The 22,817-nt window shown below is 34.0% G+C and overlaps 3 protein-coding genes across 3 annotated transcripts; 2 read left to right on the top strand and 1 right to left on the bottom strand.

Moving 5' to 3' along the window:
* Window positions 1-5,886: 5,886 nt before the first annotated feature.
* Window positions 5,887-6,996, bottom strand: LOC131598339 (uncharacterized). The gene is made up of 2 exons (XM_058870953.1): window positions 6,854-6,996; window positions 5,887-6,796 (listed from the first exon to the last, which is right to left on the bottom strand). Exons 1-2 carry the CDS (start codon window positions 6,994-6,996, stop codon window positions 5,887-5,889), a joined length of 1,053 nt encoding a protein of 350 aa, XP_058726936.1.
* Window positions 6,997-9,518: 2,522 nt separating this feature from the next.
* Window positions 9,519-11,420, top strand: LOC131600340 (uncharacterized). Its single transcript, XM_058872520.1, has 5 exons — window positions 9,519-9,834; window positions 9,947-10,085; window positions 10,433-10,464; window positions 10,858-10,944; window positions 11,133-11,420. The coding sequence occupies exons 1-5, from the start codon at window positions 9,634-9,636 to the stop codon at window positions 11,265-11,267; spliced, it is 594 nt and encodes a 197-aa protein (XP_058728503.1). The 5' UTR covers window positions 9,519-9,633; the 3' UTR covers window positions 11,268-11,420.
* Window positions 11,421-15,265: 3,845 nt separating this feature from the next.
* On the top strand, window positions 15,266-18,985 carry LOC131596006 (probable methyltransferase PMT10). Its single transcript, XM_058868549.1, has 9 exons — window positions 15,266-16,089; window positions 16,416-16,565; window positions 16,685-16,955; window positions 17,143-17,253; window positions 17,344-17,503; window positions 17,646-17,903; window positions 18,104-18,226; window positions 18,380-18,457; window positions 18,547-18,985. The coding sequence occupies exons 1-9, from the start codon at window positions 15,448-15,450 to the stop codon at window positions 18,749-18,751; spliced, it is 1,998 nt and encodes a 665-aa protein (XP_058724532.1). The 5' UTR covers window positions 15,266-15,447; the 3' UTR covers window positions 18,752-18,985.
* Window positions 18,986-22,817: the final 3,832 nt, after the last annotated feature.

Genomic DNA, 22,817 nt, shown 5'->3' with positions numbered 1-22,817 from the left:
GGAAATTAGGTGCAGTAATGATAAGGGCGCCTGGCCCAAACAGAGTTTTTGTTTCAGATTTCTTGTAGCCAAAAAAAAGAATGGTGCATGGGCCTCTTAGGTGTGGTAACAGCAATTTTCGTTTGGCCCAAGGTCCATGGAGATTTTTGATTCAATTTTGATTCCATATCCAAACTTTATCAAATATTATTAACCCATGCTTAATCACGTTTAGATTGTAACATTAAAATCAAATTAGTGCATCAGTTAATGTTAATTGAAAGACAAATGATTAACAAAGAGATTAGGTCAAAATTACTTGTGACGCTTCCACTCTGTTCAACACTTTCAGATTCATCTCTTTCGAACATCAATGGCAACGAATCAAAGTCTCCGACGAATGCTTCTCCGGTCACGCTCCGCCGTGGGCGCTGTCCGGCCACCACAAACTCTCCCTCTCCGTTCTCTCGATCTCATATCCGATTCCTTCCTCAATCTCTTCTCGGAACGGCAACGGCGGCCGGAACTTCCTCTCCGTTTTGGTCCTCTCGTCTCCATATTTGACCTCGGTTCTCATACACTCTCTGCTTTCGATTCGCTCTCATCTCTCCGATTCAATCTCCGCGACGGTGACGAACATCAGTTCGTCTCTTCGATCCCGTTTCTGAGTTGTTGTTGTTCGTAGAATGGGGCAATTACGAAGGTGATGAAGCATCGTTGTTGTTGTTGCGTGGAACAATGATGAAGGTCGATTCGTGAAAGTCGAAGGAGATCTGTTGATTTGCAGAACCAATTGGGATTGGAGTTTTGCAGTTACGACGAGTGCGATGTTGATGCGATTGCCTTGACGTTGAGAAGAGTATCGCGGTGGTGATGATTAGGAGCAGAAATCCGTAAAGACCTCAAGAATCCAGGTAGTTTCGTTCCATTCTCTTCATCTCCTCTTCTTGCTCTCTAATTCTTGCAATTCGTTTTCAATTGTGAACACCTTGAGGTGTTGTTGCTGATGCAGATGTGAAGCATAGAGGACCTTGCAGTGATGCAACGTGGAAGAGCTTAATGAGGATGAAGGTTGATTTTCTGAGTTTTTTGATAGAGAATTACGATTGAAGGTGAATTGTGGAAGATGATTGTGAGATGAAGGTGCAGAGATGAATCGGTGAAGGTTGTTGAAGAAGGTTATCGTGGTGAAGGTAGATTGAAGATGATGAAGATGATGGGGTGAGAATCCTGAAGGTGCCTGATGAAGAGTTGATTGAAGGCCTCAAGAAGATGAAGATTAGAGAGGATTTTGTATGAAGATTTTGTTATGCTGTCATGAATGGATGAAGATGAAGATCGAAAAAGTTTGTTACACGGTTGTTACCATCTGATTTTTTGTTAGATATCTTTTCTCTTGCCTTTTTCTGATTTCTTTTTCTATCTTTCTGTTATGAGCTTCTCTTGTACACTAATACATTTTCGCTCGAACCGGTTTTGGTTTATTTCTGTTTTGCTGGATTGAAAATGTTTTTGTCGAACTGTTATGCACTCTTTTCTTCTTGCAGGTCCGATTTAGCTTTGAATCACACTGGTAGAGAGCTCTTTGTTAAATTTTCCATGTGCAGATGCGTAAAGCTTCAGCTCCTGACCTTGTGGATTGTTTTGCTGGTTTTGAGAGCAAGATTTCGGTTTAAAGTTGTAGCAGACAGATTGTACAGTTTTGGATTAGGAGATTAAGAGATTGGGCCTATGATTTCATGTAATTCCTTTTTTATATGGTTTTTGTAATGGACACTTGAATTCTCTTTTTGTGTAATGATTTTTTGTAACAAATTCTTCTCCTTTTGAATGATTTGAATGATAATTGGGATACCGACTTTCACCTCTTAAATCCCAACTAAAACTCGAACTTTCGCCTCTTGAGTTCCAACTAAAACTCGAACCATTAACAAATCTCAAGAATTCATACACAAATGGTTAAGATCCTTGGTTCATTTAGTGAGCCTCCAACCCCTTTAAATTTTTAATGGCAAACCTTGAATTAACCTTTACTTCTCAAAATCCCACGTAGTTTGTCGTCGAATTAACAAGTACATGATGAGAACCAAAAACTGTGTTGGCCAAAACAAGTGAACAAGTCAACCTCCTATGCCATTGTGCTTGTATTTGAAAACACCACAATAAACATGCATTGAATAATCCTTGAGGAAGAAAGTATTTGAGGTGCAAGAGATATCTCACATATAAACCAATTAACCTCAACTGAACTTCCACAAATCCAAGCACTCAGATGAGAAATCCTTTATCATTTTCTTTGATTTTTGAGAGACGAAATAAACGTCATCTATAACTTAACTCACGAATAAAGAGGGCAAATTTTGGGGTGCAACACATACCAATGGATGTTGATATCATATTGAGACAATTTTGTGTTTGTGTGAAAGATAACATAGGAAACCCCAAATTTATAGAAAATCTAGGTGAATAAGGACCACCCATTTTCTGTCACACAACATTCTGTAACTATATCCACGAAAAGAACCCATATATTTTGGTTTTGTAGGTATATCTACGAAAAATACCCTGAGACTGCATCTTAAGAAGTTTTCGTAGATACATCTCTGGAACTTTCGCTGTTACATTTTTAGCAGCAGAACAGAATAATAAGGAAAATGAGTATATTGAAAATGGAAAAAAAATTGATAATAATAAGGAAAATGAGCATATTGCAATGTTAAAAATTCATTATATTTCAATGTTACATAATGAGTATATTAAACTTCCAAAATTCAAAACAAATCAAAACAAGTATCGCCGTGTAAATCAATTGGTGGTTCCATCTTGGAATTTTTCGCATTCGATTCCTTTTCAATATTGTTCACTCTTTCGAATTTGTGCATCCTATCAACAAAAAAATCCGGCCACGTCTCGACATTTGCGGTATGATGAGTTGCCCATTTCGGTGACGTAGGTGGTATGGGTCATCCCGGTTTCAAGTAAACTTGTACAAAATGACTTGATTTTGTAAGCCATCCAATACCCATGATGCGGTCATTTAGAATCCTAGGTGGCGCAGAGCGGGAAAAAGGTTTCCGAAAACCCGTATTGCCTTCAAGTTAATGCACACCCTATCATATGCACATGCAATAAGTTGACCCATTTTCGAGAATCTCATCTATTTTGACATCGTGCGTGTCCTTTCAACCAAGGAACAAAAGATTCGTGAACCGCTTCAAATTTATCTTTCTCTCCATATTATAATGCCCCGAATAATTCGATTAATTATTTAATTTTTTTTTTGAAATAGTGGATGAATTATGAAGTGAATGTGAAATATTGGACTTTAAATTATCTTATCAAAATTAATTATTTAATTACCTGTGGTGGAATAATGAAGTAATTATTTAGTTGAGATTGTTTTTGTGGTTAACAGTAGAAATATGGGGGTGTAAGTTAAGGCCAATTGAAATTGTGGAGTAAATCCCAAAAGAAATAATAAGTTGTGAAGGGTTTGGTTAAATTAATAGAAATCAGATTAATTAGAAGTGGCCGAGAAGTGAAAGAATTGGAGAAAGTGGTGGTCGTGAGAAAGTGCAGAGAAAAAGGAAAAAAGAAATAGGCGAAGGTCGGAAGCTAGGAAATTCGAACGAAAATTATAGAATGATCAATCCAAGGTAAGGGTGGAGTTATAACTCTATAACTGGGATTATGATGGATGATATTTGGGTCTTTAAAATTATTACTCTGTGTTTGATGTTGTATGTTGTGTTGTTGTTGAAATTGATAAGGAATTGGTTCTTTCTATGAATGGTTGTTGCAAAAATTTCTCTGTATTGATTTAACATGATTCGATGTTTCTGTGATACTGAGTGTTGTGTGTTGAGTTTGATAAAAATTATGAACGGAATGAATTCTGGGATTGAGATTGGTAGAACAGAGAAAATGTAGAGTGATCTTTCCAAAGGAAGAAGGAAATGTGGCGGGGGCCACAATTGTTGAGGGGTGGGCGCCCCAGAATCTAAGGTGGGCATCCCACTTGACTAATATAAAGGTGGGGCGGGCGCTTCATGTAAGGGGGTGTGGGCACCATGTTTTTTTAGTGTTATCATTTAATTAATCATGTGCAATATCAGTATAGTTAATAGTATGAGCACTTGGTGATGATAACTAGTAATGGCACTTTTGGTAATAAAGATATGGTAGTTAATCAATTGAAGACATAACTGGTTAGTTTATTTTAGTTAGTATCAGTAATGAAATATAATACTTGATCAGTTGAAAATAGGATTTGTCAATTAATTATGTTGATAACAATAACAACACCATAGCAGAAAATACATCAGTGGTAATGTAGCGGGTAAATCATGAGAAATATAACTAGTTACTTGAATATGGTAATAACAGCTACATGGGATTAGTGGTAGCATAAAAATACTAATGGTGAGTACCCGTAGGAAATAAATTAGTAAATTATTAATATGGCAATTGGTGGTGGAATTCGGTAGATAAATTGCAGGAAATTGTGAAATCATTGACAGCAGTACTAGTTAATGTAATAGAGTAGAAAATATTAGAATTTTAGCAGAAAATTTATTAGTAGAACATAGTCGAATTGGCCGGATAGTTATATAGAGTGTTTGTGAATATTCTGGTTGGGATAGTAGGCCGTATAAGGTTGCCATTGAATTAAGTTGCTATTGTGGTTGCGTTGTTGTTGTTGCTAATACGTTGAAGTTGTTAATAATTGTGCTGTTATTTTCTTTGTGATATATCATTGACGTCGTGATGCTATTGTATTTTATTGATAATGCGAAGTTGTAGTACCTGTTGATAATATTGTTGTGATGATGTTATTTTGATTGTTGAGACGTAATTATAGTATTGTGCTGTTGTTGTGATGATGCTATGATGAAGATGAAAGAGTTTATAATAATAAACCTGCGACGATGTAATGTTGATAATTTACCTCTATTTATTGGTAAAAACACTGATGTAGGCGTATGCCTTGCGATGAGATTTGTTGTTGTTGAGTATGTGATGTTGCATTCATCGAGTCACATACATTTGCATACTTTGCGACGGTCTGGACTAACAAACTGCGAAGTAGTCTTATGCCTTGTTGATGCCTCTATTTATTGGAAATTCAGCGATGAGGGCTGAAGCCCTGTTGGTGCCACATGCATGTGCATAGTTAGTGTTACATTTTACACTGCATAAGTGTGAATTGATGTGAAGTGCTGTGACTTGAATTGCTTGTCGGATATAATGATGTAAAGTGAAGTGAATTGTGATGTTGATGTTGTGAAGAGGTGATTTTAATTACTCGAATTCTAATATATTGTTTATCATACACTCGTTTACATGGTTCGATATCTCACCCTTCTGTTTGAATTCTACCCCTATGTTGGTAACACGCAGGTTAAGAAGATTAGTGCACTTTCAGAGTATCTTAGAAGATGTTAATCTTCCGTTGCTTACGTCGAGTCGGTCATGCTCTAATATGTAACACTCAGGGAGGGATGAACATTTGGTTGTTTCATAGTTGAATCTTAGTTACTGTTAAAGTATTTATAAAGGATGATTTTGAGTAATGATGAATGAAGTTGCCATGTTGGCTTATAAATAGGATACATGTTGTTTATGCTAGATGTAAAATGTTTTGATAACATGAATATGAATATTTTTCGCTGTGTATTAAAATGCGAAGTTAATATCGTGAAGTTTACTTTGGTTAATCCGTATGTAAGTGTTATGCCTCTATTGAATTAAAACGAGCATGTTGTTTTATGATTTATGTTTCTATGAATTGTGACATCCCGTTTGTTTGTTGAAATTTTATAACTCTGATTTTTATAATAATCGCAGGATAGAAACGGGTTGTTACACATATAACCGCGTGTAAGAGTCTTTATGCGTCTTCAACTTTTATATAAGTTTATGAAAAACAAGCGCGTGACTATCCTCTCCCTCACCTAGAAAATTCGAAACGGCCTGGTAACCCCAATTACCGTCCCCCTCAACATTGAAGATCCGCTCAATGTTGTTGGGCATAAAAACTGACATCTCGTCGATGAATGGAATTTTCGGCAGAATCGGTGTTGGAGGCGGTTTGCTTATGCAAGCTCCTTTCATGAAACTTTTTCGAGATTTAGGATTCGGTGAGTTGGGAAAAAGTTTATCAACATGCTCAGCATAAGAAGGAAACAATGTAGTCGAGTTGTCATTCGGTGTAGGCTTAATTTTCTTCGGAGCACCCTTTGTCTTTACCGATTGAGAAGGAGGTTTTATGTCGGTTGTTTCGAGATATCCAATCTTCCTCAATTGTTCATTGATCCGGATTTTCATGCTGTTATCGGCCTTCGAAAATATCTCTTGTATCACTTTCAATTCGGTAGGAATAGATATATCCGATTTACCTCCTTCCATGCAACCATCATCATAATCAATACTAAGTCTTTTGCAATGAGGGCTAATTTCGTCCATTCTTATTGGCTCACCTAGTTTCATATTTTTAGCAATAACACATGCACACGAGAGACCATATGTTTTAGAAATAGTGCAACCACATTTTGCGCAATCGGAACCTACAGTTTCACCCCGTTTGGCCTCGTAAAAAATATAGTTCAAGCCGAACCGAGACATTTTGCCTACCAATTGAGAATAAAGAATGTTGTCCTTAAATCGATGTTCCAACACCGTTATGCTCCGACCAAATTTGATTTGTATCTTATTAAGTTGGTTTTTAACCATGAGATTTACAGAGTTCCAATCTTGACACAAGTCACCCTTTCTATTACCCAACCAATTTTTCAAACTAGCATGTGCCAACTCAACTCTGTTGGTGGTTGTATTTCAGAGGTGTCAGGCATTATGAGTCCACGCACAGACAAACTTCTCCTTCACCTTATCAAGAATGGTGCTTTCAACATATTTCAATAAATCAAGATACTTTTCCCACACTTTTCGAAATTGAATGACAACATCAGTATAAAATGCTTTTGTCAATGAATTTACAATACGATTCCATACATCCATTATTTGATACACCATCACACCGGGCTTCACCAATTTTCACCTTCGGTCTCTACTTGTTTTGTCCCTACTGTGGGTTTAACCTTACTTCTCACATTACATGTTATGTGATAGCGACAAAGTAATGCATTAGAAGAAGGAAATACCTTTGCCACCACATTCATCAACGTGGAAGTCTATACTTGTTAGTCTTGTAGGTAGAATCGAGAATGAGCACTGTCGAGAACGTGTTGAACAACTTTATCGAATCTGGATGAGTCCAAAAAATATCTTGGACCGTAAATCCATCGTCGCAAGTTCTGTACCGGAACATGTAACGATTATCATCTAACAATTTCAACAGTTGTTGCATCTCACTTCTATCTCCCCTAATCGCGTTGTTATTGTGGTACCAGATGTTATACACTTGCATTATATTTGATACACTGTCGGGTTCCTTCCGTTTCATGTGGCAAGTATATTTTTCGGCTGGACAAGATTCATGGTCATGTCACTAATACATGTCTTCTTTTTCGGTTTGAGCCGACATACACTAGAAAGACCTTGTAACTTTGAGCATAATTCATGGTTGTGCAAACCACAAATGACACTAAATTTCTACTTCTTGCTAGCCAACATATAACCACAAATTTAAAAGGACACTCACATTTTCTACTATCTGTGTCGTCTCTTTTAAACTTCCTTAGAGGAGTATGGTATTTTCTATTTCTTTCGCACAACATTGTTACAAAAGCGGTTATTCTTTCCGAACCATTATTCGATCTTCTTACCACACCAAAACCAAGTCTAGTTGCAGTCCTACAAATCCATGTGAGCATGCTATTACGATCATCAGACTCTTACTTGTTATTAAAGTCATCGCCAACATCTACCGCCTTTACAACAACCCCTTGAACATTCGAAGAAACTCATATGTAGAAACTAATTCTTGTGAGATATTATGAGGGTGCACCATACCTTTTTGTAAACATTAAGAAAAATAACACGAAATTACAAAATTGGTGTAAAAAACAGCCCAAACATATCCCAGAGATGTACCGATGAAACACGTTCATCTTCAACACGTTTCGGAGCTGTATCTACGAAAGTAACGTTACTTTTTTTTTTTTTACAAAAAATTGACGATTAATGTGAGCAATGTAATGGACAAAGTTGAATTCAATTTTCTCTTGCTCCTTTTGATTTGTTGGACCAAATAGTTGAAGCTTTAGAATGAAAAATGATATTGGTGATATAAGGTTTTTTAGGTTGATGAATGTGAGTGTTGAAGAAGAAAAGAAACAATGGGAGTGATCATGTTGATTCAAAGTATAGCAGAATGTTCTGTAAATATATCTACGAAATATTCTGGCGCTAACAAGTTCTGTAAATTTAGTTCCGAAATCAGAAGTCATAAATAGAACTGCGTTAAATACCTAAGAGTATCAAGAAATAGATTGGGATATTCTCATTTTATTTACTAAAATCACACTCATTTTAAAATAGAAGAAATATTACATTGCTTATTGCTCTTGCAAAAGGCCGCTACAACTGTCTATGTTCAATTTGATTTTAATTATCTTTATTATAGCTAGACTTATTAAAATTTATGATTATGATATATGATTTACGAGGAGAGTTATATTTACTACAAGAGTAAGTTATCAACACTTACTCCCCATCTTGACCATTAATTCTTCTCAATCTAATGGTTAAAATTAATGAGTATTGATTTTCTGTCTCCGTATTTAATTACTCATTAATTTTAACCATTAGATTGAAAATAATTAATAGTCAAGATGGGGAGTAAGTGTTGATAACTTACTCTTGGAATATATTTACTCCAGGAGTAAGTTATTATAACTTACTCCAAATCTAGACCATTGATTCTTTTCAATCTAGTGGTTAAAAATAATAAGTAATTAAATGTGGAGAGAGAAAACTATTACTTATTATTTTTAACCATTAAATTGAGAATGATCAATGATGTAGATTTGGAGTAAGTTATAATAACTTACTCCTGTATTAAATATAACCTTCCTCATATATATATATATATATATATATATATATATATATATATATATATATATATATATATATATATATATATATATATATATATATATATATATATATATGGGACGACTCAAGTGAGAACACTTGGTTATTATGAGAAATGAGAACAATGAATCACGACCATTAAATTTCGATTTTGTGGATTTTAATGGACATGATTGGATCTTTCTATGATCCTTAATATTTAATTTAATTAAAACATAGAGAGAGAAATCAATCCAGTCCATTAAAATCAACAAAATCAAAATTTAATGATCATGATTCATTGTTCTCATTTCTCATAATAACCAAGTGTTCTCACTTGAGTCGTCCCCTATATATATATATATATATATATATATATATATATATATATATATATATATATATATATATATATATATATATATATATATATATATATATATATATATATATATATATATATATATATATATATATATATATATATAATCCACCCCCTTAATAATTTTCTTTTGGTTTTTTTTGTCTTGTTAATACCATAGCCACGACCACGAGTGACACCGAAGAAGAGAAGAGTGACGGAGGTTGCGGTGGTTGAAGTTCGAAGAGGCGGTGGAAATGAAAGTAACCTGGAAGAACAAGAAGAAGAAACCTTTATCACACTTCACCAACCTTCCCTTTGAACACGACAACGACCAACCCAATTCACACACTACCCAAGATGATTCTGATGCACCAACAACACTACGTTCTCCCAATTCCGATCAATCAACACAATTAGCTCTGCAATTTCAATCTCAAGGAGACAACCTTGCTATGGTATATTATTCTCTTCTCTTCTTTTTGTTAGGTTACTGAAATCTGCATGCGATTCTGAAACCCTAATGGTGTTCTCCCGATTAGAATATTGTTTTTCGCATGTTTGTTGCAGGAGGGGAAGTATAGGGAAGCACTGGGTAAATGGGAAGCTGCTATTACGTTGGCACCTGATGTTCCAGCTTTGCATGAACAAAAGGCACAAGTTTTACTGGAAATTGGAGAATCTTGGACTGCGTTGAAGGCCGCAACTCGTGCGTATGCGCTGCTATTATACTCTTCTTAGCTTGTTTATTTGATGTTGATTGAAATGTTAAAAAAAAAGAAAGTCATTTTACTAAACTAAGGACAACAAATGAACCGGTTTTGAAGGGTAATTTGAGTTTACTGAAGTAATTTGTTTTAACTTTTAAGAAGAGCTTGTCTTCTTTCCTATATGAACCATATAATTAGTTGTGATGAACTTAATTATGGTAATGAAGTATATCTGATTTGTGCCAATGTCAGAATTGATTTGTTAGTGCTTCTGATGTTTGTTGTAGAATTCAATTTGGTGTTTTTTTTACTTTGAATATGATGATTGATTTTCTCTACATGGCAGGAGCTACTGAATTGAAGCCATCGTGGGCCGAGGTACTTCACTCGTTATTTGCATATCTCTTGTAAAATTTATCAGCATGATTTTTTTGTCTTTACCTTCTTATTGATGATATTTATGTGTGTACACTTTTTGGCTTTTGCACTCATTTTTTCAATTAGTTTTGATTAGCATTGGTTACTATTACAAGTATTGGCATATATCAAATAATTTTATTTATATTCTTTTCTTAAACTAGTGTGACAATTATTGAGGGATCAATGGATTACTCTGCAAACTGTGTTTTTTTTTTAGGAAGTAGTCTAAACTAACATAATATGTCATAGTTTTAATCATTTACCAATGTTCATGCCCAGTAGTACTAGAGCAATTGTAGTTCATTTTGAAGTCTCTAGTGCAAGCATTTATTTCGTTATTGATCCTTGCAGGCTTGGGTCACACTTGGGAGAGCACAGCTTAATTATGGCGAGCCTGATAATGCTATTGAAAGCTTTGACAGAGCTTTAGCTCTCAAGGTCAGTCTTCAAGAAGTTTGGTAGTAGGTTTAAATGTTGCTCAAATTTTCTGCCATTAACATTATTTGAATATTAGCATGCAGAAAGTCACTAATGTGTCTGTCCGCTTTCCTGCTGAAGCTTAAGCTGAATCACCCATGATACTCAATTTGATACTTAGCACAGTTAACTGTTTTGTGGTTTTGCAGCCTGATTATGAAGAAGCGCAAGATGATAGAAAAGCTGCATTGCGTCTTGTAAAGAAGAGAAAGCAACTTCATTCATCAGGCTTGAGTGATACTCAAAATCGTTATACTGTAGGTGATAAGAATGAAAGCTCGTGAAGGTAAACAGCAAGGGAAAAAATTATCAAAGTATTCTCCTTTATAATAGGAAAAATTTGTTTACTGTCACAGTTACGTTAATGTGATAAATATTGTAATCCTACTTTCTTTTGACAATGACAGATAGATTAAGTCATACTGTTTTTTTTTTTTTTATCTGTTTGCTTTCTTTAATGCTTCAAGATTTGTACAGAAAATAGTGAAAAAATGATTTTGATTGTGTTCTATATAGATCTTTGATAACAAGAAACAAAGTGAAAGTAGTGTGACACTTTTGTAATTAGAAATTTAGAACTGAAAGCACATAATAACGAGACAGTGTTTTCTCATGGATATGCATTTGGTGCTGGTACATGTACCTAAAATCTATAAAGCTACACAATCTATCCTCTCTCTTGCGACACATATTTTGGGATTCTTACAAAATCGTGGTGGCACGGCACGGCTGGTAAAAGCTACACTTGTTAGCTTCTGAAAAACTCCAGCAGGAAGGGATACTGGGTTACCAAACAGAGGCTTAGTGCTTGTTTAGAAACACGTGTATCTCACTTATACGTGCGCGTTTAGGAAAATTCACTGTGATTTGCTGAAAAAAAAATGATGTTCAGTTTTTCTCAATTATACGTGCGTTTAGTAAACTTCACCGTGATTTGCTGAAAAAAAATGATGTTATTTCAAGCATTGTTGAACTTGAAGCTAATATTCCAAGCTTCTGTGTTAACCAAAATGGTTTTTACTTTGACAATTGTTTTATTTTATAGTACTGTTTGTCTATTATATCTTTGTGAATATGTCAAGCATGCTTGTGTTATTTTCTTACGGAATTAAGCTAATTTGTCATTTACTCTTTATCTCTTTATTGTATAAGATATTTATCCTTTTTTATAAAATTTATTTTTAATAAATATGTAAACAAATTAAACACCTATTAATATATACACTTTATTTGTAACTATTTTATATTATTTATATTTAATTATTATGTTTTTTGTTTTAATTTTGGTATCCGACATTGGGACCGACTAATTTAAGGGGATTAATTCCACCGTCTATTTGAGAGGATCTTGTTTAAAGCCATAACAAAGCTGTGTATGGACTGACTCCACATGAATTTTGAATTTTAAATTTATAATACAATATGCACATTTTATGAATGATCTTTTACTAATAATTTTGCAATTTTATTAAATTTAACAATTGTAATAATATTTAAATCAACACTTAAAAATACAAATGAGTTAAGTAGTTATAAACATGACTAAAGTCCGTTTTAGCAATTATATATCTAAAAGCAATTTTAATTTGATCTATGATTTGATGAGAATCACATCTACGTAAATATAACCAAACATAAATTAATTTACTCTCAACTCCCTGAAAATCACTTATATGTAAACATATTCAAATATAAATTAATTTACTTTCAACTCATTTTTAACTAAATCATTCTTAATCGCCAAGTATCATTTTATTTAATTTTATTTCTAATTTATGTATAAATAATAAACAAATTTAAAATATATGAAATTCGGCAATTTAATATTTAAAACATATGAAATTCTATCATATTATTCTTAATATTTTTTTTTTTTTATAAATAGTTGACTAGATTCTAACGCTATACTTTATTGAGAATCTTTATACGCAAAGAGTACTCTCAACATATAGTAGGTGACTCTCACCAATACAATGATGGATATGTTGCAGGTACTCTTAAACAGAGGGTTCACTGACTTGATAATGTTTGTTGTCATGTGACTCTATTGTCAACCTCTGTCAATTGCGTGTGTCAATTATTCTCTTAGAATATTGTTAACCCACCTTAAAACATGTGCGCTTGCCTACAATATTTTTTTTGCATTAGTACTGAAATGTAGGCGGATTTAATGCATTTCTTGTATTGTAAAAAATAGTTAACATAAGTGTAGAAATATAAGTAGAGATTATAGTTGTAATGAGAAATAAAGATCATTATCCATATTAACAACCTTTTTATGAAGATTTCTGCCTTTGATCTCCCGCCTGAAGTTCTCACCAATATGTTTGATATAATACACATGTGAAGATACATGTGAAAATGAATGATATTGTCATATATTTTCAGTTTGACTTGTGGTGTAACTTGCATTCTCAAGTTCTTTAGAAAGAAATTCCTACCACCACCCCTATCACCTTCCAACAGGAAAATATTATTATTGGAAAATATTTGTGCGACCGCCATAAATAATGTTACTTTATGTGGAACTATGTTATGATGATGACAACATCTTATGTCAAACGAAGTTCGTTGAAGTCCTTGGTGACAACTGTACAGTAGTCTCCAATGATGACATCCAATTAAGAAGATATCCCAAGCCTCATCAATCAGAAGATTCAAATTCTAGTGGAAGTGCTAAGTCATTGATCAATTAAGCAAGAGACCTTGAAGCTCCAAAGTTGTAAAAGAGAGAAAGTGTGAAATTTCGCATGATCATGCGCTTAGCATATGTCAAAGTTATTAGTTAATTGTAAAAGGTATAAGAGTAACTCCAAGATAGTGAGGCAACTCAGACAAACACACACTCAACGTCTTTTCAAAGTCTCTCTAATTTGATAAGACAAATGAAAATATTTTTATACATATCCTGACTTGAATATTGACTTGTTTAATCAATTAGGATGCCTTTTTACACTAGTTAATTGATTACAAGATTATGGTTAATCGATTAACATATTTGTAACGTATCCAATTGATTAGAGAAGCCTTTAATCGATTAATAACAACGAAATTAAAAAAAAAATCATATTTGACTTGTCTAATCGATTACTCGTTAGAATTAATCGATTAGAACATTAAAAATGGTCATAAATCATTTCTTTTTTGAGACAAATCTTTTCGTATATAAAATAGATTTTTCCTTATTTCATCTAACACCAAAATCTAAACTTGAAACTCTTCTTTCACACTTTTTAATCTCTTCTTCTTCATTTTCTATTCTTTCAATAAAGTTGCTTTAGTGCTGAGAGATTCAAAAATACATGTAAAATTTTGGTTGTATTGGTGTTGTTCTAATTATTACTCTTAGTTAATAGTGGGATAATATTGAGTAATATAATTGTTTGGTTTGGAGCTTAGCCCGTTAAAAGTTCTGTTTAGTTTAAGAGCTTAGCCTATTAAAAGTTCTGTTTTGTTCGAGAGCTTAGCCTAGTAGAAGTTTAGTTTAGTTTGGAGATTAACGTGTGTAAAATCTCTTATTTGTTGTAAGAATATCCGTGGGCATATTCTGTAAAAATATCAAGACATATTTTAGTGAAAACTCTCAAGAAAAAACTGTTGGAGACAAGAGTAAGTGAAGTGATTGTGTCAAACCTGTATAAATTTTTGCTGCAATCTCTCTAACTCTATCTCTTTATTTTCTGTCATTTATTTTCTTTCCTCCATACTTCTTTCTTTTATCTTCTCTATGTTTTATCTTCGCTTGAATGTTAGGACTCACATAAATGAGTTTCTAAATAAAAATTTTAAAATTAATTTCGATTTTTAAATATCACAATTCACCTCTTTTGTGTTGTTTGAAGTTAATTATTCAACACTTATTATATAACCTCATTCTATCAATTTGAACAACATGTTTGCACTATGCAAGAAAAAAGAAAAAGAAAAAAAATCTGCCTATCATTTAAATACTAATAATTATTAAACTATTTTACCAATATTTAAAATATTAGTAAAATCAAATAAATAACAAAAAGGAAAAAAAATCTGCCAAATCTGTCTATTACATAGACATGTGGATCACAAATAATAAAAGACCTGCAAAACAATTGGCGGATATTTGTTTTAAAAAAAGACAAATCATTGAAAAGGAGGATATATTGATATTTATAAGAGAGAAAAAGGTAGTATATTGAAATTAAGGGAAACAGTGTCTTATTTTGGTAAAAAAATCCAGCAGAGCCCGAAACAAACATGCAATCGCAGCTGTAAATAAAACCCGACAACTCAGCGCACGCTCCTTATTAACAATAGCAATTTTGTCTTTTCTTTTGTCAATATGAATTTACGAACAAAAGAAGAAAAACAAAACCTAGCTCTCACAATTTTGTCTATATTTGTCACTGTACTTTAACGTTGTTACTTTACGCTCTCATCATAACCAAATTACAAGATCCATTTTTATCGCTCTTTCTCTCTCTAACCATGTCGTCGATGATGAAGTCTCTGGATATTCTCAAAACCCCTTCTTCAGTTAAAATCATCACTCTCACTCTCTTCTCTATGACCCTTCTCATCTTTCTCTTCACTCGCTATTCCGATACAACTACATCAACCATCTCTTCTTCCCTCACCTTCTTCTCCCCTTCTCCTACTTCTCCTTCCCCTCCTCCACCACCTCCCGATCACCAACAACAACCACCACCTCCATCTCCATCTCCACCGCCACCTCCACGTAAGCCTAAACCCTTTATTCTACCTCCGTTACCACCACTAGACCGAATAGGTCTAATTGACGAAAATGGCGTCATGACAGACAATTTCACTGTCGGAAACGACGACTCTCTCTTGAATTGGAACTGGAACAGCAGCAACTATAATGAATCGGTTCTGGTGGCGAAGGAAGTGGATGTCGTGGTGAAGAAGTATAAGATTTGTGATGATGTGAAAATGGTGGATTATATACCTTGTTTGGATAATTTAGCAGAAATTGCAAAGTTGAATGTGAGCGAGAGAGGAGAGAAATATGAACGCCATTGTCCTCAACAAGGGAAGGGTTTGAATTGCATTGTTCCTAGGCCTAAAGGTTATCGGAAACATATTCTTTGGCCACAAAGTAGAGACCAGGTGCTTTTTCGCCTTTTCACTCTCTTAGTTTGATTCTTAATATTAGCATTTCAGTTTCAATATCCGATCATAGTAGTTGCTGTGAGTAATGTGGTTGAGAATTTTCAGATTCAGTGATCATTTCTGAATATGCCAATTTAGGGACTATCTGTGATGATTCATCTTATTTGTTTTGTGAATTGTGTTGTGTATATGATAAAGTGGAGATTGTACTTGTAGTTTTAGTGTATGCATTTTCACATTAAAATTGCGGAATGTGATACTTTTCAATTGATTCAGACTTCAGATTGGGAAGAAAGGATTCGCTAACTTATATACAATGACAGATTTGGTTCAGTAATGTACCCCATACACGTCTGGTTGAAGATAAAAGTGGCCAAAATTGGATATCGATAAAGAAGGATAAGTTTGTTTTTCCAGGAGGTGGAACACAGTTTATACATGGTGCAGATAAGTACCTGAATCAGATTTCCGAGGTTAGTCTCGTATTCATTTTTGTTAAGATTGAATGTTCAAGTTTATCCAAATTTTAAGAAATTTCTTGTTTAAATTTGTGGCCTAGAGACTAAGAGGTTTTTGGAATTTGAATGTGTAGATGGTTCCTGACATTAAATTTGGTTACAACACAAGAGTTGCATTAGATATCGGCTGTGGAGTGGCAAGTTTTGGTGCATTTTTGATGCAACGTAATGTGACCACTCTTTCAATAGCACCAAAAGATGTTCATGAAAACCAGATTCAGTTTGCTCTTGAGCGTGGCGTGCCTGCCCATGTAGCAGTATTTGCTACACATCGTTTGTTGTACCCGAGCCAGGCTTTTGACCTCATCCATTGTTCTAGATGCAGGATTAACTGGACCCGTGATGGTACTTTCTCTCTCTGTTTAAACTTCTTTATCCCTCATTTCAAACATCCAACGTAACGAGTTGGTGTGTATATGAGATGACACATTGCTTTAGAATTTTAAGTGTCTTACCATGACATATGGATAAAACTAAAATCATGTACTAAAATCTTTGTACTGATATCCTTTTTTCATTTGCTTTCATGGAGATGGAATTCTGCTTCTTGAAGCAAACAGGCTTCTGAGGGCCGGTCGCTACTTTGTGTGGGCAGCGCAGCCTGTATACAAACATGAAGTGAGTCTTCAAGAACAATGGAAAGGTAACAATTTTTTGTATCAAATCACTTAAACATTGATATAGTGAGATTTCAGCTCTGAACGTGATTTTTGGATTTGTTACTACTTAACAGAAATGGAGAACCTGACAGCTAGCATGTGTTGGGAACTTGTACGGAAAGAGGGTTATATTGCTATATGGCGGAAACCTATGAATAATAGCTGCTACCTAAGTCGCAACGTTACTGTGCATCCTCCATTATGTGAGTCCAATGATGATGCAGATGATGTTTGGTATGGCCTCTTATAAATGTTCAATTCACCTAAATTACCTGTATTTCATTTGTAGTTTTCATGATTGCTAGCTTGAACTGGAAAACAATGTCTGATATGAGTCAAATATGAAAGTTGCTGATAACTATGAAACGTTCTGCAGGTATGCTGGTCTTAAGGGATGCATAACTCAATTGCCTAATAATGGATATGGAGCTAATGTTACCGACTGGCCTTCACGCCTCCATCAACCACCAGACAGACTTCAAAGCATCAAAATGGATGCTGTTATATCCAGAAACGAACTCTTTAAGGCCGAATCAAAATATTGGTATGAAATAATTGAGAGTTATGTGCATGCTTTCGGTTGGAAGAAGCTCAACTTAAGAAATGTAATGGACATGAGGGCAGGATTTGGAGGGTATGGTAGTTTTTTTTTCTTTTTCTTGTTTCGGTTTTTTTATTTTGATTTCATTGTCTGGTATCAGTTGCGAAATGATTATGGAATTATTATTGGCTAGCCTTTATTTACCTCCCGACCGAACTCTGGCTAAAAAGAATTGACTAACCTTGCCGTCTTCTGTGTGTATTATGATGTAACTTTCAATTTGACAAATGCAGGTTTGCTGCAGCAATGCATGATCTCCAGATTGACTGTTGGGTTATGAATGTTGTTCCTGTTAGTGGATTCAATACCTTGCCTGTTCTATACGACCGAGGGCTAATAGGAGTTATGCATGACTGGTAAGAAAAATTTGCTTATGTTTTACGCAATTTGTTTTTATTGTCCGTAGACGAAGTGACAATTTCTACCTGAAACTCACACACAACTGGGAGGTCTCGGGTTCGTATCCAAGACAAAGTGTTCAGCCTAATAAATTTTGTTCATCTTGACAGGTGCGAGCCATTTGATACATATCCAAGAACATATGATCTGCTAAATGCAGCAGGTCTATTCTCTGTCGAAAAAAAGAGGTTAATCACGATTCTAACTTCTAAGCTTTACATTTCTCGTTAAGCACATGCAATTCCGTGTTTCGTAAATGTTTATAATTAAATTTCAGGCAAAAGTGTAATATTTCAACCATCATGCTCGAGATGGATCGCATGCTTAGACCAGGTGGTTATGTATATATACGCGACGCGGTACATGTTATTAGTGAACTTAAACAACTTGCGAAAGCAGTTGGATGGTTTACTACCCAGGATGATGTAGGAGAGGGGCCATACGCAAGTTGGAAGATATTAAGGTGTGAGAAGCGCTTCTGAAGCCGTTAACGACTTCTCAGAAATTTAAACTTATTTAAACTTTAATTCGTAAAAAAAAGCGGGTCTAAACTGTAGAGTAACAGGGAGATTCATATATTGGTTCGTGCAACTAGAAATTTGAAGAGCTAGTACTATACTTCATACCATTGTTGAATTTCCAGTAACAGGATTTTGTAGAAGAGTTTATACAAATATTTAAATGATGAAATGTAATATATGTGTACAATTATTTAATATTATTATGTGCATACAAAATTTAATTTTTCTTCTAAATGCACAATTCTTTTAAGTGTACCTGAGATGCTAAGATGACACTTTTGTTTATTTCATATTCAGTGTGATGTATGATAAGGTTTGCAATTGTGATGAGAAAGTTGTGGAGATTTTGATAATTATTGAGACAATACAAGAAAGCTTCACCTCTTGTAATATGGACTATTCTAAATTATCTTTCACTTCCTCTTCTAAAGTTTCAAAGTTTTTTTCTCTCATTCTTATAAACAAAATCACATTTTTCAGTCATTACAAAATTATATTTAACTATCCTTGCAATTATAAGAGAATTTTATTGAGTTTTAGTAGGCATGTTTTGTATTCGTTTGGTTTATTGTTGCAATTATAAACGTACGTTTTCAGATTCAAAATCACGATCCTTGAATGAAGAATTTTAGATTTTGAATCATTTGCATTTCCCTGTAAAATCTATTATCCAATATGTTCAAATAAATTTTATTGGGTTGTGTTTCGGACTTTATTTTATCCATCTCATGGGTACTTGTTCACAACGTTGAAAAGTTTCAAATATTTTTATATTTTGAAGATGCACCTCCTAACGCATCCCAATTAAACACCATAATATTTTTTTGAGTGAACCACCTTATGTTATATAAAAATATTCTCGGAGATGTACCTTCGTATCTATATTAGGTTAATTTGGTGGCACATTTGCCACACCCTTTATGTGTATTGAAAATACCATATAGTGATGATTCGGGAGATGAATCTCCGAACTATATTTGACATAAACGGAGCGTGACTCACTTGACACACCTTTTATGTGTGCATTGAGTGCGTCTGAAGATGCATTATCGAAATATGGAAGGGCAAATTTGGATTTCCAATTTGTTCACCCTCATTCCATAAGGTGGATAAAGTAATGCCCCATGTTTATCCTCCAACCGACAATTTCACAATCAAAGCCGACCTGAACTAACTCGATCATTTACGGGTTGGATTGGGTTCGCAAGTTGTATATAAAAAAAAATATTATTTTGATTTTTTTTTCTATTTCTAAAGATTTTGTAACACAATTCAATACACTTGCATAATTTTTCAAAACATAAATTAAATAGAACACATTATATAATTATTGAGAAACAAGTGTGAGTTGTTAGTAGAGGTGGCAAAATGGGCCGTGGCCCGTCGGGCCGGCCCGCGCACCCGCTAAAAAAATGGCGGGTTGGGTTGGGATTTTAGGCCCGCCGTTCGCTAAAGTCCGCCCCGCCAAAACCCGCCGCCCGCCATAGCCCGTCTCGCCAATGCCCCCGCCCGCCAAAACCCGCCCCTCCTTTAAAATTCCCTATTTCTTAGTTAATTTTAATAATTCCAATTCTGGATGGTTTATTTTATATATTTATTTGTAAATATATGTAATATTTTTTTAAATAAAATTTGTTAATAAGTTGCTTTTATAAAAAATTGTTTTAAAAAATAAGTGAAAAATTTAATTAAAAGGTAAAAAAAAACATATTAATATATTAAAAAAATTAAAAAAATATATAAATAAAAATAGGCAGGCAAGCCCGCCGCCCGCCGACCCGCCATCTTGGCGAGGCGGGCATGATTTTTATGCCCATTTCACTTGGCGGGCATGCCCGTCCCGCTCATTTTTTGGCGGGCTTAAGGCGGGGCGGGCGGCCTGTTTTGCCACCCCTAGTTGTTAGTCCAACATTGCTTGGAAAAATGGAGGTTAAACACTTTATAAGTGACATGTCTTATACACCTATTATCTTAAGGTTTTTGATGAATATGTGGTATCTCTCTCACTTGTGTGTTGCTCTTGACCCAATGTGGATGCTCCTCATGATGACACGATAGTTGTATCTAAGTTTGATTTAATTAAGGGACCGACTCCTCGTATCGAAAATCTTTTTGAGATGGAGGTGGTTAGGCGGCTTGTCATGTTGAAGTGCTTGCAACGATGGTACTAGTATGTGGATGAAAGAGCTTCCACTCAAGGGGAGCATTGTGGGTGAACTCACACTTGAGGGGGGAGATTATTAAGAAACAAATGTGAGTTGTTAGTCTCACATTGCTTAGGAGGTTGGGAACTTTATAAGTGAAAGGACCCGTACAATTATTGCCTTAAGATTTTGGATGAATATGTGGTGTCTCTCACTTGTGTGTTGCTCTTGACCTAATGTGGATGTTCCTCATGATGACACAATAGTTGTATTTCAGAGTTGTTCAATTAAGGGACCGACTCCTTGCATTGGAAATCTTTCTAACATGGAGAAGGTCAAGTGGCATGTCCCATTGAAGTGCCTGCAAAGACGGTGCAAATTTGTGGATGCAAGAGCTTCTATTCGAGGGGAGTATAGTGGATGGACTCACACTTGATGTGGAGGTTCTTAAGAAACAAGTGTGATTTGTTAGTCCCACACTGTTTGAAAAAATAGAGGTTGGACAATTTATAAGTGAGAGGACCCATACACTTATTGTCTTAAAATTTTGGGTGAATATGTGGTGTCTCTTTCTCTTGTGTGTTGCTCTTGATCCAATATAGATGTTTCCCTCATGACCTAACAATCATGTCAAATAAAATTCATCCAAATATCACAACACTTGATAACTTGATAGTAAAATCAAATTTCACAAAACACATAATTTTTTTAACAAAAGTCGGAAATGATACAAAAGAAAATAAACAACCACACTTAGTATTTGATTAGTATTGGTGTAGTAGAAGTATTAGTGATGAAGGAAAAATTAGGGAAAAATCGTTGCTAGCCATATACTTTTTTTTTTTTTATATAAAATAATTTTAAAAAAATCACTAATTTTACATCATCATGTTGGATTAACATATTAAATGTTGAAAAACTCAAACTTAATATCCAAATCAAAACTATATGAATTATCGTGGGTTGGATTAGATACACCCACAAATAAACATATACAAATAATTAATAAATTGATTAGATTTAGATAGACATATTCACGGGTCATTCGACAACCATAAACATCCCTAAATATATGCTTAGATATTTATTGTTATTTATAGCAATGATTAACAAAAACAATTCAAACCTATTCAAAACTAATATGAACAAATTATCAATTTGTAAAACATGAGCATTAAAAGTACTTTCTTTTTAATACTCTATATATCTAATGTTTATTTCTATTTTTAGATTAAATTTATGTAAGTCTTACCACTTTATGTGAAATTTTTTTGAAAATGTGAAACTCATAATTCAATAAAAAAATTAGTGTTCAAAAATGTTGAAAAGAACTCTTTAACAAAATACAAAGGGTGAATGAAAAGTCCAACAAATCATTCCAAATATTTACCTTGTCTTTGATGTAAATCATCACATGATTTATAATGGAATATAATATTGTGTTTCACACATGGAATGGAATCCTTCTTTCCCTTGGTTTTGGAATCCTTTTTCGATTCTCCATTACAAGTTAATTAATTATTTATCATTACAAAATCGAATTTATAGTCAAAAGTGAAAGGTTTAGTGGTTTCAGGAACTTTCAACCATTATTTTTGCACTAACCCACACACATTCATGATCACCACTCCGCTAAGGACTCTTTTCTCACATCTAAACTGATTATTAGTTCCTACCTAACATAATTAGTTACTATAGATATTTAATCTCTTTTAAGTTTATATGGGCTTTTAGGTATTTTGTTCTTATATTTTAATTATTTATATTAAAAGTTTAATTACTATACAATGTTGTTATTGTAAAAAAATTTACTATGAATTCATCACTATCATCCGTTTAAATTTTTTATAGATCTTTAAAAAAATCAATTTTTTTTAGCATTC

The sequence above is a fragment of the Vicia villosa genome, linkage group LG4 (assembly GCF_029867415.1).
Source record: "Vicia villosa cultivar HV-30 ecotype Madison, WI linkage group LG4, Vvil1.0, whole genome shotgun sequence".
Taxonomy (NCBI): domain Eukaryota; kingdom Viridiplantae; phylum Streptophyta; class Magnoliopsida; order Fabales; family Fabaceae; genus Vicia; species Vicia villosa.
This window is presented reverse-complemented; position numbering and strand designations above follow the sequence as displayed.